Source organism: Plectropomus leopardus, chromosome 18, assembly GCF_026936395.1.
Source record: "Plectropomus leopardus strain MGB_pleo_1.0 chromosome 18, ASM2693639v1, whole genome shotgun sequence".
In the NCBI taxonomy this organism is placed as follows: Eukaryota; Metazoa; Chordata; class Actinopteri; order Perciformes; family Serranidae; genus Plectropomus; species Plectropomus leopardus.
The window spans coordinates 15,213,431-15,230,698 of record NC_142193.1 but is presented as its reverse complement, the minus strand read 5'-3'; the positions used below and the strand labels follow the sequence as shown (position 1 = coordinate 15,230,698).

The 17,268-nt window shown below is 42.5% G+C and overlaps 2 protein-coding genes across 6 annotated transcripts in view; one reads left to right on the top strand and one right to left on the bottom strand.

The window, feature by feature from the left end:
• The first annotated feature begins 179 nt into the window (after positions 1 to 179).
• Positions 180 to 1,548, top strand: rnf222 (ring finger protein 222). Its single transcript, XM_042505884.2, has one exon. It carries the CDS (start codon positions 416 to 418, stop codon positions 1,043 to 1,045), a length of 630 nt encoding a protein of 209 aa, XP_042361818.2. The 5' UTR covers positions 180 to 415; the 3' UTR covers positions 1,046 to 1,548.
• Positions 1,549 to 2,897: 1,349 nt separating this feature from the next.
• arhgap44a (Rho GTPase activating protein 44a) overlaps positions 2,898 to 17,268 on the bottom strand; it is a 32,406-nt gene continuing 18,035 nt past the window's right edge. The window contains exons 12-23 of one of the 5 annotated variants that reach the window (XM_088069115.1): positions 17,060 to 17,141; positions 16,800 to 16,880; positions 14,674 to 14,787; positions 14,473 to 14,564; positions 13,915 to 14,098; positions 12,889 to 12,906; positions 12,601 to 12,789; positions 10,982 to 11,488; positions 8,749 to 8,894; positions 7,733 to 8,134; positions 7,059 to 7,110; positions 5,899 to 6,036 (exon numbers count right to left, since the gene is read on the bottom strand). In XM_088069115.1, the coding sequence (XP_087925241.1) occupies positions 7,103 to 7,110; positions 7,733 to 8,134; positions 8,749 to 8,894; positions 10,982 to 11,488; positions 12,601 to 12,789; positions 12,889 to 12,906; positions 13,915 to 14,098; positions 14,473 to 14,564; positions 14,674 to 14,787; positions 16,800 to 16,880; positions 17,060 to 17,141 (1,823 nt within the window). In that variant the 3' untranslated portion in view covers positions 5,899 to 6,036; positions 7,059 to 7,102. Of the gene's footprint in view, positions 6,037 to 7,058; positions 8,135 to 8,748; positions 8,895 to 10,981; positions 11,489 to 12,600; positions 12,790 to 12,888; positions 12,907 to 13,914; positions 14,099 to 14,472; positions 14,565 to 14,673; positions 14,788 to 16,799; positions 16,881 to 17,059; positions 17,142 to 17,268 lie in introns of all 5 variants that reach the window. The other 4 variants (XM_042505399.2, XR_015774820.1, XM_088069114.1 and 1 more) reach the window with 4 other exon arrangements.

Below are 17,268 nucleotides of genomic sequence, written 5' to 3'. Positions count from 1 at the left end.
TTTTATTATTATTATTATTATTATTATTATTATTATTATTATTATTATTATTATCATTATTATTATTATCATTAAAGTTACAGCTACTTATGGCCTGTACAGTCTGACCTGACAACAGAATAGGTTTCTAATATTTAGGGAATGTTAGAGAGCACGTTCCTTATGATGTTAGAGAGCACGTTCCTTATGAAGAGCATGACATTTAAACCAGCTTGGCCACTTGGGCTGCCAGTGATACCTCCAAGGAAACCAATCACTGAAGTCACTGCAGTCACAGGTGGCAGGCCCGGTTTTACAAGGCGCAGCTCTCGCCTCCACCCTCAGACAAGAAAGTCGTGCGTTGAGTGAATTCACAATAAAGGAATCGACTAAATAGGTTTTCAACTCTCTTGCTGCAGTGGTTAATTTTCCTTTGATGGCATTTTATAGAGAAGACAGTCGGGAGGACGCACGAGAGTGTCCAGTGTGTTATGAGAGTCTGTCGGGCATAGAGAGGACTTTAAGCTGTGGACATATATTCTGCCACGACTGTCTGGTCAAAACGCTGGTAAGCATCAACAGCAATGGGAACATTACCAGAGACACTATTGTTTGCCCTATCTGCCGACATCTTACATTCATCAAGAAACAAAAAGAAGCGATCGTGTCCCTCGCGAATCACAAGGAACCAGGTGAAGGGCAGACCCTAGAGGTGCCTCTCCCTCCGCCGGAGAGACAGCTCCAGAGCGCACGGCGCGCCTCCACAGACACTTTGCCGAACGGAGTTAGATGGATCGCTCGTTGCTTCAGGGGGATGTCTGAAAGGATCCGTCGACAGAGGTTGATTAGCCCAAGCAATAATGCATCTCAGATCTTTATCATAAGCGCTCAAGGGAGGCCCATGGCAGAAGACGATGCGCTCAGTGTTGTGATGACTGTGGTTCAACCGCAGCGCAGGCGAAGGCGCAGAATTTGTACAACTGCACGATGCCTGCTCATTCTGCTCTCAGCATTTACCATACTAGCACTGGTGGCTGCAACTTTACCCTGGATTTTGTTGGCATAACCAGTGATGTCGGGATTCGGAAGTGCCAAACATGAACTGACATTTATAGGAAAAAAAAGTTCTCATTCATGAAACGAAGTTTACCCACTAGCTATCCAATGAAGTGTGTGAAGCAGTTTTTGTGTTTTACTGATCAAACAATGCATTCCAGTAGATACTCAAGATGAAAATGTAGTACATTTAGTCAGTATGTTAAAGTGCTTTGTTTTGCAACATGGTTTGGAGATGTGATTGTCAAGGTATTGACTCTCCTTTAGGGAGAGTTTATAGGCATGCCCATGTCCTTTTATGTGCATTGCCAAGCAACAGTCAATGTAAAGGTTAAAGCCTTGACAGCAGCATCTTTTGTTTTACATTCCTGTCTGTGACATGTTCTACCTGTTTTATGAGAATGCAGGAAATGTAACCATTAAAAGCACACAAGTGTGGGCATTTAGAAACAACAATTCCAACAAAAAGAGGGGTTTTGGCTGAAAAAAATCAATAAAAACAATTTAACCCTACCTAATTGTTAAAGCAGCTCAATTCATTGTTGCGTTGCCCTGTTGTTGGATACACTGTTTCCATGCAGCAAGGGGGTGGGGGTAAACTGCATCCATCTCACCCTCAGGATTATTTCGTGTATCTGCATATGTACTAAAGATAAAAGAAGGGTTGCACTTTGGCAGCAAGACGTGAGCTTGGTTTAGTGAGGGAGTGAAGTGTGATAAAACCCTGTTAAAACAGTCAGTGTATCACATTAACAGACCTTCTCTTTCTCTTACATCACAAGGAAAGATGTCAGACATCTACAAATATTCCCACACAATTTCCATTTTAAACAGTCATCTTACACATGCTGATCAAGTGGGGAAGTGTTTAATATGCAGACTGGAGGGAGTTAAGTGCTGTAATTAGACGCTTCCTCTGTGACATCTACACAGCATGTGACTGGCTCCTCTTGTAGTGTGTAGAAAGATGGTGTAAACAGAGACACCTTTAAAACTTTTGGTAAGAAATAATTGATGCACCCATGGCAGTCTGAAGGAGATAGACTTGCAGCTGGGGATGAGCTGAGCCTGGCTGAATACTGTAAGGAGATACACTGCTGGACTGTGGCATTAGATTACAACTTTCTCTCTCTTTCTTAAAACTCCAGATTGACATGGAGCAGAGAAAAATGGGTTAGTTGTGGCAAAAGTGAGAAACAACAGAAGTTATATAAAAACAAAAAATGAGATAATATGGCAACTGAATTATTTGATAAAAGACTAACTGCTCGTAAACAAAGAGTTCACATCAAATGTTTCCCCTTTTGCAATCCCTCAGCCATCCTGCTGGGCCAGTCCTGCAGGTTACACACTTGAAGAGGCCTCTATTTAAGCCTTACCTGGTTTTTCAGAGAGTGGGTGTGGATAATGATTTATTTCTTTGATGAATCAGACTTTTTAGTATGGTAAAGTATTTTTAGTATATAGTATGTATGTATGTATGTATATATATACCATTCCCATTGGTGGTTTGCATATAAGTGGATTGACTCAAATTAAAGGTACTTCACCCCATGACCAAAGTCACAGTTTACAAGTTGTCAGTTTTGCTGTTTAACAAAAGTAAAACTGTCTTGTGTTTAGTGATGCAAAATCCCTGTTTTTGTTAAAATACGTTACATTTTACCACTGGGCAAATGTAGTGGAGTAAAAGTATATCTATCTCAAAAATGTATAGGAGTAGAAGTGGCGAAAAATAGAAATACTCTAGTAAAGTTTTCTTAGTAATAGTTCTGCCATCAGGGATCATCTGCTGTCCAGTCTAAAACAGATATGTGTCCAGGAAAAGAAAACCTGAAATAAAACCCTCATGAACCAGGTGAGATTATTACAAATGTATAGTTTAATATATATATTTATTTCTGACATTCTGATAAGGATTGCAGGTAGGCTTCACAGTACACACTGTGTTCCACTTGATATGCTAAGCAGAGGAGGAAGGGGTGGGCATGGTGGGCTTGACAAGCGGCAGGTTTTTGTTTGTACACTATTTGTGAAAGCAGAAGAAGGCAGTACATCCACAGGCAACATCCACTCCTCTACCGTATTGCTCAAAACCCCACACAGAACCATTTATTGTGATCCACATTCTCAAGAGTCCATCTCTACATTTTACCCCTCTTACAATCCCTAAAAAGACAGTGATTGACACAAAACGTGGATTATCAAAAGACTATCTAAGCGCATGCATGTCACTTTTTCAGATTTTTTTCCCCTCATTTAAAATCACCCCCACAGATTGTAAACAAATTGAGCTTCTCTTTAGACCAACATACTTTGTGGTGATGTGAGGAAATGTAGGTCTACAGTAGTTAAAACGCTTGATAAAACTATGTAACAGTGTACCATTTGGTGCAAAAGGTGGCTCCATGAATATGGAAATCTTGAAAATTGCTGTGAAGTTATTAACTGGCTTAAAATTAGACAAGATGAAATTATGACTTGTGTTTTTGGGGAGGGTACAGATGTTTTTCTTTTCTATTCAGCAGCATAATAATCACACCTAGAATGAATATGAATGCATGCTTTTAGGTGGCTGTAAGTTCCAGTTATGATGCACAAAAGCATTACAGTAATACTGCCCTGCACTGATAATAATACATGCCATCAGGCCAAAATTAACCTTCATCCAAATACAAGCACTCGTTTGCCTGTTAGTTATTACAAAATCAGGTAGCCTACCGTTTGGAATCTGAGTGAGTCACATTCAGTCTGCACAGAGAGAGAGAAACCCCTGCCTCCTCGTATAAATGTATGGATCCAGCACAGAAAATAAAACCTCTAGTACACATTAATTATGCCTATAGTTTCAAAAATAACAGCCAGTGTGAGGGCACTTGCAATTGTTGTCATATAATCACCACAACTATCAATATAATTATCAACATCACCAAAATCTTCAGAAACATAGTCCATTGAGAACACACACTGAGGCATACCATAGATCACTTTGGGAGAAAGGTTAATCTAGAATTGAAAACAAACTTAAAAAGAAATGAACTGTTTAGCAATAAAACTAATGGCTTTTTTTCTGTAGGTTTGGGAACTTTGACCACGTTTTTGGACTGAGGTGGATCAGTAAACACTGTAATTGCACTTTAATTGACAAAATTATAGTCCTAAGACATTTTTATTGAATTAAAAAAGAGACACTGCAGCATCTGTTATCTGATGACCTTGAAATACCTCTGATTAATTGTCTGCGGTGAGAATAACAACAAAGGACACCATAATTTTTCAACATTGGAGGTGAGACAGTTGGTGGGCCAAATTTGACTCCTTTTCTAATTGAATGAGCACATATTTTTAGTAAGCCAAACACTTTAGGGCTTAGGACTACATTTATCCTCATAATGAATTAATTAAATAGTCCGGGTGGGCTAAAAGTAATCTAATTATTTACACATGAATCAATTAAATAACTGTTTAAAATGGAAAAGAAAAGAGAGGGCATTGGTGTGCAACTCATTAGTGCTCAAGCATGTTTGAAGTCAAAGCTCAGGAGACAGAATTAGAAAAACCACAACTGATTTCTAGCAGAAATTAGTCTGTTTCGGCTGCAGCATCATTGTAACCTGGTGTTACATTGAAACATCATGAATCTACAGTAAACCTGTTCACTGTGTGCAGGGACAAAAAATAATGGCATTTTTTGAAAATAATCAAATCAACATTTTCTACACATGATAAATATCAGCACATATATTATTATTATTATTATATATATTCAAGATATGCATTTTACATATACTTTTCCTCAGATTTATTATATACATCAATTTATGTACAGTCTTTGTATTTACACTAGGGGGTCAAAGGTCACTGAACCTGAAGCACTTGAAACAAGGTTGAGAGAGAAACATATAAACCTCAAGGCAGTGTAGTCATCCATCCATTATCATTGAACAGGCTAATTTTTTTTCTCTCCAAGGACAACAACAATAACAGAAACACTCACACAAAATAAAAACACTGCCACTCTGAGGCCCTTGATCCGAAGCGGTTCGTTCATATTGGCTTGTCATGCAAACACGTCGTGGTGCTTTCGTCGAGAGAAAAAAAAATAAAAAAGCAATTTACAGTAACATTCTTCTCATACTGTGCTGGTATAAAGTGAGTTAAAGTGAGCTTACCTGTATGAAGGTAAATGTCAGATAGGTTGGAATATTTGATAGAAGAGGGGGAAGTAAAGACTGGGTGTGACAATAATAAGTAAACTGCATTAAATGATTCATCCTGCATGCAAAACCTTTTTCTACGGCTCAGCATGTTCCTAATGTGCACAAAGCTTTGAATACCCTGTGAGCAGTATAAACACCTCTCTGTCTCTCCATTTCACCCTGAGGATGGGCTTTGCTCCTAACCAATCAGGCTCTGAGTTTCCCTTACCAAACAACTTGTGAATATCATATTGCAATTTGATTGCATGTTCTAATAAGGCAAAAAGAAATTCGAAAAACTCACAGAAATACAGACCACTGCATCAAACAACAAAGATGAACGAAGTAAAGCGAGAAAAAAAATCTTTTAATGCAATACTCATCTATATTCCAGTCTTTCCTCCTAAAGGCAACTGTTCCTTCACTATGGCATTTTGGTGTTTTTTTTTTTTAGTCATATTTATGTTATAGCGAGCAATTGTAAGAGATGAGTTTCTTTGCAGCCTGTAGCAGATGTGTTCGAGTTCTGGTTTCAGGTGGGCATTGGTGAGGCCAATTTGGTGTTTCCGTCAGGCCTTGGTGGCGACAGTTTAGAGTATGTACAGCCACTGGGGTGCTGGTAAGCTGTGATGCCTTAGGGTCATAGGTCATAGAGTGGTGCTCTGTGGCTCCTCCTCAGGCACAGCATCCCCCTCTGGAGAGTCTGTCACTGCCACGGACCTCCTGCAAGGGGCACCGCTGAACTCATCGATGAGGCTGTCCAGATTGACATTGATGGAGGGGATTTCATAATTGAAGATATCTAATGGTGAGGCATGGCGGGAGAGTGTGATGAGCAGAATGGCGAAAAATGGTGATGAGGAGCAAGAGGAGGAGAAGAAGAGGGCGTATGGTGATGATAATGAGGTGTAAAAAACGGAAGAGAGCAGAAATAATATTAATCTTTTTGAGTCTCATGGTAAGTGGCATATGATGTCTGCCCTGATTGAAGTAATCAGTAGATTACATGTGCTTCACATTCTACACAGGGATGTTTTTCAGAGTGTTGCTAGTCACACCTGAACAAGTGTGATATGTCACAGCTTCTTTTGTGTCTTTTAAGACAACAACAACAGTTATTTTGTCAGGTAAAATACAATAACAGGTCAAAAGACTGCACAATGACACATTACTGTACACGTTTACAACAAATGGCCGGGTAAACCAACACAGAGGCAACAAGATGTGTGTGGAACTCTGTGGAAAAAATGGCACCAAGACACCAAGTGGGCTTGAAGTAACGATGGAAATCTCATGAGGACCGTATACACTATTTGCTCTAAATATATTCCAAAGTGCTGCTGCATTTACTGAAAGCAGCACGTCCAAGCAGAGACTACTCCTGTGTAGGAATGAGATGGAGCGTGGCAGTGTAGTAAGAGGGAGCAGAGGTTATAAAAAGCGATGAACCTGCCAAAGGAGGAATGGGGGTTACCTGTGGCCCCCTGATACCGGTGGCAGGTGCGTTACAGGGGAATGTCTGCTGGCATAGGGCTGGGAATGGGGAACGAAAGGAGAGGGGGGGGCTATAAGATGGACCTTTGTAAGCGACGGCGTCTGCAATGTGAGCGCAGTGTGGTGCACTCTGGGAAGTCCTTAAGCCATGCATGATCGGTTGAACTACAAAACCATGCAACCAGTCAATAACCTGCTCAGAAGAAATAGGGTTTGGATTGAGAGCTACAGGTATGTTTGAGGCAGGCTGCAGGAGACCCCAGAGGCAGCCACAGCACGAGGCCAGGCAGTGAGATGGAGCGCATGGGGGGCGGGGACGGTCTGGCTTACCCTAAAAGTCCCCCTCACACTTAGCCCACACTGAATCCCTGGCCTCACACAGCTGCAAAGTACACAATAGTAGCAGGGGGAACAAGAGAATGATAAATATAGCAAAGTGACAGAATGATTGGTATATAATGACAGAACACCTCATCATCAGAACATCATACTGCAGTTATAATGTGGGGTTTTGTCTGGCTAGGTTTCCACGCCTGCTACGCATTAAGACTGGACTGGTGCGCAAGCCTCTGACCTACCTCTGCCGAGTGAGGGTCTGGGTAACACAGATAAACAGAGAGCACATGATGAATCTAATGGCAACTTCCATACAAGCAGGACGAGCTATGCTTCTCTGATGTTTCCACACATTACCCAGAAACATCATCACATAACACAAGCAATGAGTACATAGGAGATTTGCTCACTACAGTAGCACAAAAAAACGCTAAAATTTACATCATTCTCAGGCATCTGTGTCTAAAAGGCAACTTTTATTCATTCAGACATTCGTTTGGGAACAGTCAATTTAGGGGGGAGGTTTCTTTTTTTATCTACAAGTCCTACAGAGTCCTACACTCGTCCACCGTCTCCATTGGACAGAGCCACAGCGAGTCTGAGAGAGGGCCGCTGCAGCCCCACCTGTGGTGGCGGAGGGGGTGTTGTTGCCAAGGGCTGATGTTTACCTGTAGACATGCTCTCCCCGGGGGACAGTCCATCCAGGAGGCCCTGCTCCAGGGGCTGGGGAACAGGGGCCATGGCCGTGCCAGTGAACCCCGGGGGGGCTGTGGGTGGCTGAGGAGGGGGCAGACTGGGTCTCTGCCTGGGCTTAGGGGCAGGCCGCGACTTGGTGAGCGTTCCGGTCAGGGACGGTGGGGACGAGAGGGAGTGGGGCGCCCCAAATGGGGTCTGACCAGGGGAGGATGGGGGCACTTGCCCTGGAGGGCAGGCCAGTCCATAAGGGGAGGGGGTGCTAGGAGGTGTGGGGGACAGGCTGACCGGTGACGGCTGACCTGTGGACTGGTCGGACATCCCGCAAGACTGGCTGTAAGGGACCTTTGGAGGCACAGGGGCCAACTTCTTGGAACCTGGAAACACAAAACAAAGCCATATTAATCTCCTGGTAGAAATGAAAATACATACAAACTACCTGTCAGCATTAACACGTTAATCGCAATGCAATTATGGTCTATAATTAAGGCATTTTTTTATTTTTACTCGTGTTCATTGTCCGCCGACACTCCTGTATATGTTTGTGTCAAGTTAAAAGCTATCTTTGAAAGCGAGGATATTGGTATGTGAAACTAGAAAACCTAAGGAATCCAGTGGTACAAGCCATGTCATACTAGCTTCTCAGGGAGGGGGCTAAATAACGCTACAAAATTCATTTGTCGATGGAAAAATGGCATGGTCATTTCACAGGGGTCCCTGGACCTCTGACCTCAATATATTTGAATGAAAATGGGTTCTGTGAGTACCCAAGAGTCTCCTCATTACAGACATGTCCACTTTATGCTCGCTCCATGCAATTTTTTGCTGTCATTGATTCCTAATCAAGGCAATCAGGCTTTGCCTTGTTCATATGGGCTGCGATAAACTATTGACATTCTGCCATTAATCGTGATTAATGAAATAAATGAAATAAATGGTAAATAACCCTAATACAAACAGAATGTGAGCTCAGATTGAGACAGGTGCTAACCTTTGCGCAGGGTGTGCGGACTGTGCTCTGTGGAGTGGGGGGATTGGCTACTGCTCTGAGGACTACAGCTGGCAGGGACTGTTGGACCTGCCACCTGGATGGCTTTGTGTCCAATTACTGGGGAGAGCTCTTTACTCTTCAATGAACTGAAAAAGACAGGAAGACATTAGTGTGTAAATAGTGTCAGACACATTGTGTTTAAGTGTTTTGAACTGCCGCCATACCTCATGCATATTACCCAAGAGCTACAACTTGCACCATCATCATCATCATTGTCATCATCATCGTCATCATCACCATCATCAGTATAATCACCATCATCATCACCATCACCATCACCATCATCACTTTTAACACCTCGTATTTTACATAATTAGACTAAAATATTGCGCATAAGTCCATAAAAGAACAACAAAGGTGATAGAGCGTCTGGTGTTGTATTTGTGAAGTTTGTATCATTTTATTCATAGTGCTTCTGATGGTATTTGCTGGACTACTGAAGTCAGACAACCAGTCAGAGCCAGCTGGCGGTGTTAAGTTTTGGCTTGATTGTTTTCAACATGGTGGCCGGATCACAAACTTTCTAATTGACAGCTAAACAGGGCACTAAAATATGTTGCTGAAAACAAGGCTAGAAAAAAGGCAATGCACATTCATGTGCAGTTGATTCTTGCAAATACCATCAGAAGCATTATGAGGAGGCAGTGGAACATGGATATTTCTTTTTTCATTTAATCTGTCTTATGTGCTTCTGTGTGGTAGCATAATTATAATACATAGTAAATTGCATAGATTTGTCACATGTCAGTTGTGTTGTATTCTGAGTGATAAAAGAATTGCTTTTCAATGCTTTTCCTCTATTGAAACAGTATCCTATAATGATCTTAAAAAAATACCACAGCCCGGCGGATCTCAACTGGACTCACAAGATTTCAATTTCAGGAGCGATTCCTGACCAAAACACCACCAAGCTCAAGTAATTCCTTCCAGCAGTAATGAACAGACGGTGTACATATAATTCTCAGCAACAAATAGAAAGAAGTATGTATTCCTTTAGCAGGAAGTCCTTGATTAGCTTCAGCATTACAGTACAGAGCATAGTGATGACGTACAGGAAATAGAGTTAAGATGCTGCATGTAACAAGATTCATTCAGCTTATCTAAATCTGCACTGTAGGCATAGATGCAACCAATAGAGCACACTTAATCAAGGATCCACCTCATTCATCTTTGCTTCATTTATCAATTAGTGTACGTGTAGGCTGTATAAACAGTCAATAAGCATGACTTGCTGATATTGCGAGACAGAAATCCTTACATATTTACAATAAGCCTGGCATTATTTTTCATGGCATTTTTTTAAACACAGTCAATTTTTTTGTGACCTACTGTATCCTCTTCTCACTGTAAGATATAAGTACATATGTAATTAATACCTGTAAGGAGGATTTACACAATAATATAGACAAGCTGCAAAACTAATATGAACTCAAACCCACCAAGAGCACCAATACTGCAGTGTAGTGGTCACATTCTGGATTATATGACATCTAATTAAATGCAATCTCCTGCAGTCCCTTTGAGACACCTTTTCCCAAATATAATCCGTCTGAATGAAAAATCATGAAGCTACCAAATCACAAGAGGGAGCTTTATCAAGCAAGCTCATTCTTATTGCTGACAAATTGCTGAAATGATTCACACTGTCCTGTGTGGTTGTAACACCACCGGCACATGACTCAGGAAACTGCCACAGTCACTCTATACAAACTCAGCACTTTGGGTTGAGCTGAAGATGCTTATATTCTATACTGTAGCTCACCAGGACATAAATGCAAACACAGTATTGCATTACTGATTGTAAAAATCTTTACTTCCTTAAAAACCTGTTTTCCTTCTGCTGGTTAGTAAAAAAATGCTGCAAACTGTAGAATAAATACATTCATATGCTATTTGATAGCAGTATGCAGCATCATCCATGTATTTATCATCTACTCAATACCAGCATGAAACTGAGCGCTATATAAGCCAGTAACATCCTTTGTTGCTAGGCAACCCCCATGAGAGGCATCCCTGGACAACCTGAATGTTACAGAATCTGAGGTATGTAATTTGGAGGGGGAGGAAGAGAAAAGAAGCAAAAAGAAAATATGAGCCAGCGAGCTAGAGGAGAGGAGAGATACAGATGCCTCTCTGTGATGCATCTATAGTGGCCATGGTGTGTTGTATTTACCTAGTCAGCCTGGGGGGTCCTCTCTCTCGGGCACATGGACAGGCAGCCCACGGCGGGGGCGGGGGCGCGGACGAAGGGAGGCTAGGGGGGTTGCCAAGGGACTGGTCATGGCGGGTTAGTACCAAGGGGGTTTTGATGTAGAGTGGTGAGGCATTAGTGTCTGGTGGGGGGGCATGCGACATGTCACCAGGCGGGCTGTGCTTGGGGAAATGCAGACAGCTGGGTTTGGGATTCGAATTGATGTCAAGTGACGAGGAAGAGGAAGAAGAAGAGGAAGAAGGGGGTGGGGCTGGGGGAGTGAAGCCAGACCAGCGCAACGGGGCGGGGAGAGGCGGGGGCTGGGACTCTGGACCTGGTGCCACAGGGCGAGCGCAAGGGGGGGGTTTAGGATAGAAGATGTGGGGGGTGTGGCACGAGGAGATGGGGTAAGGAGGGGGTGGCCGGTCCTCCCCTGGGGGTGGGTGGGCATGAGAAGTGTCCGGCCGATTGGGCGACACGTTGTCTGAGCTGTAGATATTAAGAGAATAGACAGCACAAAAGACACAGCTCTAGTGATTGAACAGGGAGACGCATTAGAGCGATATAGGATAATCTGTTTTGATGATTAGGGTGTTAGTGTGTTAGTTGGTCCGTAGCCAAAAACAGTAGAAAAAAAAATTTGCATTTTGGGATTGGCGGTGGGCACCAAGCTTCGCACACAGTCAGCTTAATGCAAATACAAAGACAAGCACAAAGAAACAGCAAAGGAAAAGAGGGTTTTATTGCCAAAGGAAAAGAATACAGTGTCTGTGATCACCTTGTGTCTGCACACTGCGTGGAGCTGTGAGGATCTGTCTCTGGAGCCAAAGTGCTGGTCTGTAGCTTACAGTATCACCAAGCTGAGCTGATGACTGAACATCTCCTCTCTGCTGCGTATACGGAGACCCTATCTGCCCTTATCCTACAGTATTTGACTTGTTTGCATTGCAGGTCCTGCAGTTAGCCCAGGGCAGTGTGAAACAGACACAAAACCCTTTCATTGGCTGAAAGAGCCACAGGAGAGGAAGGGAAAGCCAGCCAAGCCAGAAGCCATTTTATCTCTTGTCTGCCACACAGGCAGAGTCAGCGACCATGAAGTGATTATTCATGTGTTTAACTATGATAATCATACCAAAAGATGGTGAAATCAGTCTGAGTGTCAACAGAAAAGGAAATAATTCAAGACCAAAGCTGAGAAAAGCCAAGCCACAACAATGGGAAATTGGAAATATTAGCATGCTCGCAAAGGACTTGCAGATTGAAGCTTAGTGCCATGTACAGAAACAAAACTTCCATAAAGTATTCGGATTAAAAACCCTTTGAGGAGTCATTATCCTTTTGGAAATTTTACCCACAATGACATCAACCTGACAAACCGCAGGGAGAAATGTGGAGTGACAAATAATAATAAAATTATGTGACATGAAGGTGCTCAGAGGCTTAAAAAGAACATTTGCAAATTAATGGGAGTATGATCAAAAAGCTGATCACACAGAGCTGAGAAAGTTGATAATGGTGATGATGATGGTGATGACATTAAAAATGAACAAGAGTGAATGCGTGAGGTCGGGGGGTGGTGCAGCGTCTCCACTGTGACTTACCAAACCCTTTCTCCAGGTGGCGGTGTCGCAGACGGGGAGGTGGCGAGCTCTCCGGGCTGCTCGGGTATGAGAGTGTCAGCTGGAGAGCCGGGGCCTTGCATGCCTGGAGGGGTGGAGGAGGTCTTGCGTGCCAGCGTGGCTGAACCCTTACGAGACACCCAGGAGGTATCCATCACCCGGACGCCCATGCTGGAGACAAATCCACATTTGAAGTCATGTATGATAATGAATAAAGAGGTGAGTGGGGGTGGTAAGGAAAGATGTGGGGAAAAAGGCATGATACGGTACCTTTGTATCTTCCTAATGCTGCGTTAGTAGGGGGAAGAGAGGCAAAAGGGATATGTGATCAGAAGTAATGACGACATGGTTCACAACACTAAACCACTCAGTACACTGTATGAGATGGGAAGATGGGATCTACAGTGGCAGAGAGGAGCAGAAGTGATGCTGCAGAGGTGAGAGGATGTCAGGCCATATAACCAGCCTGCACTGGGCCACTTAAGGGTTCAGTGCGTAAGATTAAGGGGGCCTCATACCTGCAACCGAATCACAACCGTGATGATATACAGTACAACATTACTCCCTCTTGTGTGATATTGCTTAAATAAATCCTAGACCATTAAAGGCTTTTCTTCTAATTAAACCTGTTTGGCCTTAGAAACACACAAACACACAGGCAGAGCTTTATCCTGAGCTACTCATTACTCTAAATAGATAAAAGCTATTTTCTACCCCCCTCATATTGAGAGTTGCTGATTATGGGATACAGAAGCTCTAGATCCATGCCTATAAAATTGCATCCCTAATCTGATGGAGGTATTTTGGTGAAGGCATTGGTTCTAATTCTGCCAGTGATTTTCCACCAGCTGGATGAATGACTCAGGCCAGGTGACGTGCTAGCCAGACTGTGAAGGAGGAGCTGGGTGTGGGAGGATGGAAAGATAGCACTGGAGAAATATTTCCTGAGAAAAAAGAGGTAACCGGCAGCACTCCATCAGAGACCTGTTGCCATAGAGACAATGCCACTCAAGGCAATCCAGCCCCATGTTTTCAAATGAGGTTTTTCTCCTCCTCATGATTCCTGATAATAAGGTATATAGATGTATGTGCTCCTATGGAGGCTTTAGAGCGAGAAATTTAGATCACAGGACTCATAAATGCTGCATCAAGGTAACAGACTTTAAATGTGCGTCTGCTGCCTGCCTTAGATATAAGAATCAAATATCAGATGCCTGAGAGGAGGCGTGGGAGGAATGAGAGAGAAAAGAGAGGGAGTGAAATGTGGGCAACAGAAGGATGCACTTGGCATCATACCCATCCTTCTTGTAAAACTCCAGCATCATGTTGTCCGTGGCGACGCTTAGTGGGCGTCGGCTCTGGTCGTGCTGTTGCTTGCGTTCAGATTGGTCCATGTCTGGTGAAGGCATGGAGCTGTAGTTGGAGTTGTGGTTGGTGTGGATTGGGCTGCCGTAGCTGCCTGTCAAGTTGAATTCAATCTCTGGGGAGGGGGGGACACACAATCAGCATACAGTATACTGATGTTATAGTAGTTGCTATGATGGCGTAGATCAGATAAAAAACGTTTATAAAACTGCATTCCTACATAGAAAACACAGTTACACAGTTGTGATTGTCTTATTCAATGCTTATTTTAGAAAGTATTTTGGTGTAGATGTCAATTTGTTTTTTTTTATTTTAACATTTATGTAAACGGATAATTAGGATGGCTTGCTTTGATAAGTTAATTTGATCAAAACTGGGTCATTGAAATCCCATTATAGTAGTAAAATGAGTAAAATGATGGAAGATCAGTAAAAACTGACATGTTGCTCAGCCTGACTATAATATTACATACATAATAGTGATTCCCACCTCCAGGGAAGAACCAGTCAGCATGCTGGATGATGGGCTCAATGATGCCAACAATCTGTAGGGACAGGGTGGTCATCATCTCTGTCATGTTCCTGGAAAGAAGGAAAATAATTGAAATACAATATAATCCTCATGTGACAAGTTCAGGTAAGAATCAAACAAATTTCATACATGTAAAATAGCTGAGTTAAAAATACATACGGTTCAGTGTGCGTCCAAAGTAGGTTAGGGCCAAGAACAATCGCCATATTACCAGGAGTCATCTTGTTTGCGTCTTGGTAGTCGCTCAGCTTGGCTAAAAATTTTATTAGATATCTGAGGGATTTAAATAAGAGTGCATCTTAAAATTAATTTTACACCTTATTTATTCTGTTTTGTCAGACATATTGTTTTAAAGGGTAAATTCAGATTGAAGTGGGCATGTAAGAGATCATCAAAAAAATGCAAAGATGATCAGGCAGAGCAACATCAATAGTCATTACAAATGATGGTTTAGGACACCTTGTGATAAATAAATCTCAGGTATGGCACCCGTTGTCCAGTCCAAAAGTGTCAGATAAGTTATTCAGTTCATGACTGTCATAATTTCGGTGGTCAATAAGAATGTTGAAATCTCCTGATGTAGACAGGCAGTCATATGTAATGGACATAATGGATGGCAGTTCAGTAAATTCATCAATCAGACTACTGGAAAACTTTGGCGGTCTATATATAATCAGGAGTACAACACGCAGAGAGCCTTTCAGTACAGCAGCAAGATATTCAAACATTAAAAAGACTCCCAATGATACACTGAAACATGTCTGGAAGAAACCAACTACTCCTCTCCCTTTCTTGTCAACTCTCGGGGGATCAATGAAGTTAAAACTTTTGGATGCTGATTCAATAAGAACAGCTGCTCTGTTATTCAAATCAAGCCAAGTTTCTGTAAGCAACACAAGATCTAATTTATGACTACTTATCATGTAACTGATCAGAAAAGACTTGTTTGATAATGATCTTTCATTAAGCAGTCGCCTTTCTGTTTTAAATGATAGGGCGCATACATTACAGGCTGTCTTCAAAGAACATGTTGAAACTGAAAGTTACTACATTGTAACCCTAGTTCTATTAGCACAGACGGAGCCTCCCCCATTGGACCCTATGGGTAATTCTCTTGTCTAATCAAGAGCATGCATTTGCCCACTGAAATTGCATAAACGTGGCCAGCTGATCAGGACTTGCCTACCCGAATAAGTGTGGTCCTAAGTGTAGTATATAAGGGAGCACCACAATGCTGTTTATCATCCTACACCCTCCTCAATAAGCGGTTTAAGGACAGAGGGATGTCGTATGCTGTAAAGCCCTCTGAGGCAAATTGTGATTTGTGATATTGTGATTTATAAATAAAACTGACTTGACTGGACTTGACTTTACTCGTAAGAATGACAGGGCCTCTAGGTACAGGTCTCCACCTGTGCTAGAACTAGGGTTACGTTATCGTAACCTTTGTACTATCTCACACAGGCTCCAGCCTCTAATGGATTCTGTGGGTACAGTGGGTGGAGCCCAATGAATGAACGCCCTGTTGTGACATAACATCAACCCAGCCACACTGATCCTGACTGGCTATCGGTCATTGATTTCAGCCTGCTTACTTATTTATATCCTAGGCCGCCATAGTGGAGAGGTATGGTGCCCAAGCCAACCCAGGTGGAATGCAAACAAATTGTATGGACTGTGGTCTAATACTGCAGGGGTCGAAAGACCAAGATGATGGCGTAGATGTGTCCTCAACACTCACCCTGCAGAACAAGACCAAAGACACTGCCACACTGCATGTAGAGTATGCGTATGCCACAGTGGGAGGGTGATCAGAGGGCAAATTGCCATCATTGGCAACAAGATGACAGACAATGCTGTGGTGCTCGGTTATATTGTTTGGGGTTTGCACATACTCAGGTAGCCCTCTACCTTGGGGTCCTGTTGCTGCTGCGCTGCTTGTTGAAGAGGGTGTAGGATGACAAACAGCATAATGGTGCTTATACACTGTGGGGTCTGTAAGTACTTGGGTAGGCACATCCTGATTGGCTGACCACATTTATGAAATTTCAGTCGGTAAATGCATGCTTGTGATTGGAGAACAGTATTACCCTAGTGTCCAGTAGAAGGTGGAGCCTGTGTGAGATAGAACTGGTTATTTAGCCTATTAGTAATTAGAACAGAGATGTTTATAAGGGAATTTTATTAAAATCTTACTTCCCTGCTATCTCACAATGTTTTTTCTTCCTGACCACATGGGAACAATGTGCAAATGATTGGACAGAAAATGAGGGAAAGCGACTGACCTGAAATTGTTCAAGTTATCTGTGGGGAGTTTTTCACATGCTGCCATTAATGCTTGTAGTCTCTTGTCCATATCCTGAATGCTGGGGATTAAAAAAAAATCATTATGATTTACTGTTGCTCCACTTACTAATAAATGTCACCATTTTTCATGTTGGCAGTTAAGACACCCTTGAAAAAGATTTTGGACTGTTTTCCATTTTCCATCGAGGCCAATGGCATAACTAAAGTAAATGCAATTATTAAGAAAACAGCAACTTACTTGGAGGCCTGAATCCATTCATCATAAAGTTCAGTGGTCATCAGTGGCTCGGGGAGCTCACGGAGGTATGATTTCAGAGCCCCTTTGGGTGAGAAAACAGGGAGAGAGTAAAAACTGGTTTGCTTTTTTTAGAGGAGGGGAGAGTTGTTTTCTCTCTTCAGAGCACTGGCGAGGCCATGCCCTATATCTCCATTCCCCTCCAGCAGGCC

Coding starts and splice junctions, on each gene's coding strand:
- rnf222 (XM_042505884.2), top strand. CDS start 416: ATGGCATTTTATAGAGAAGACAGTCGGGAGGACGCACGAGAGTGTCCA.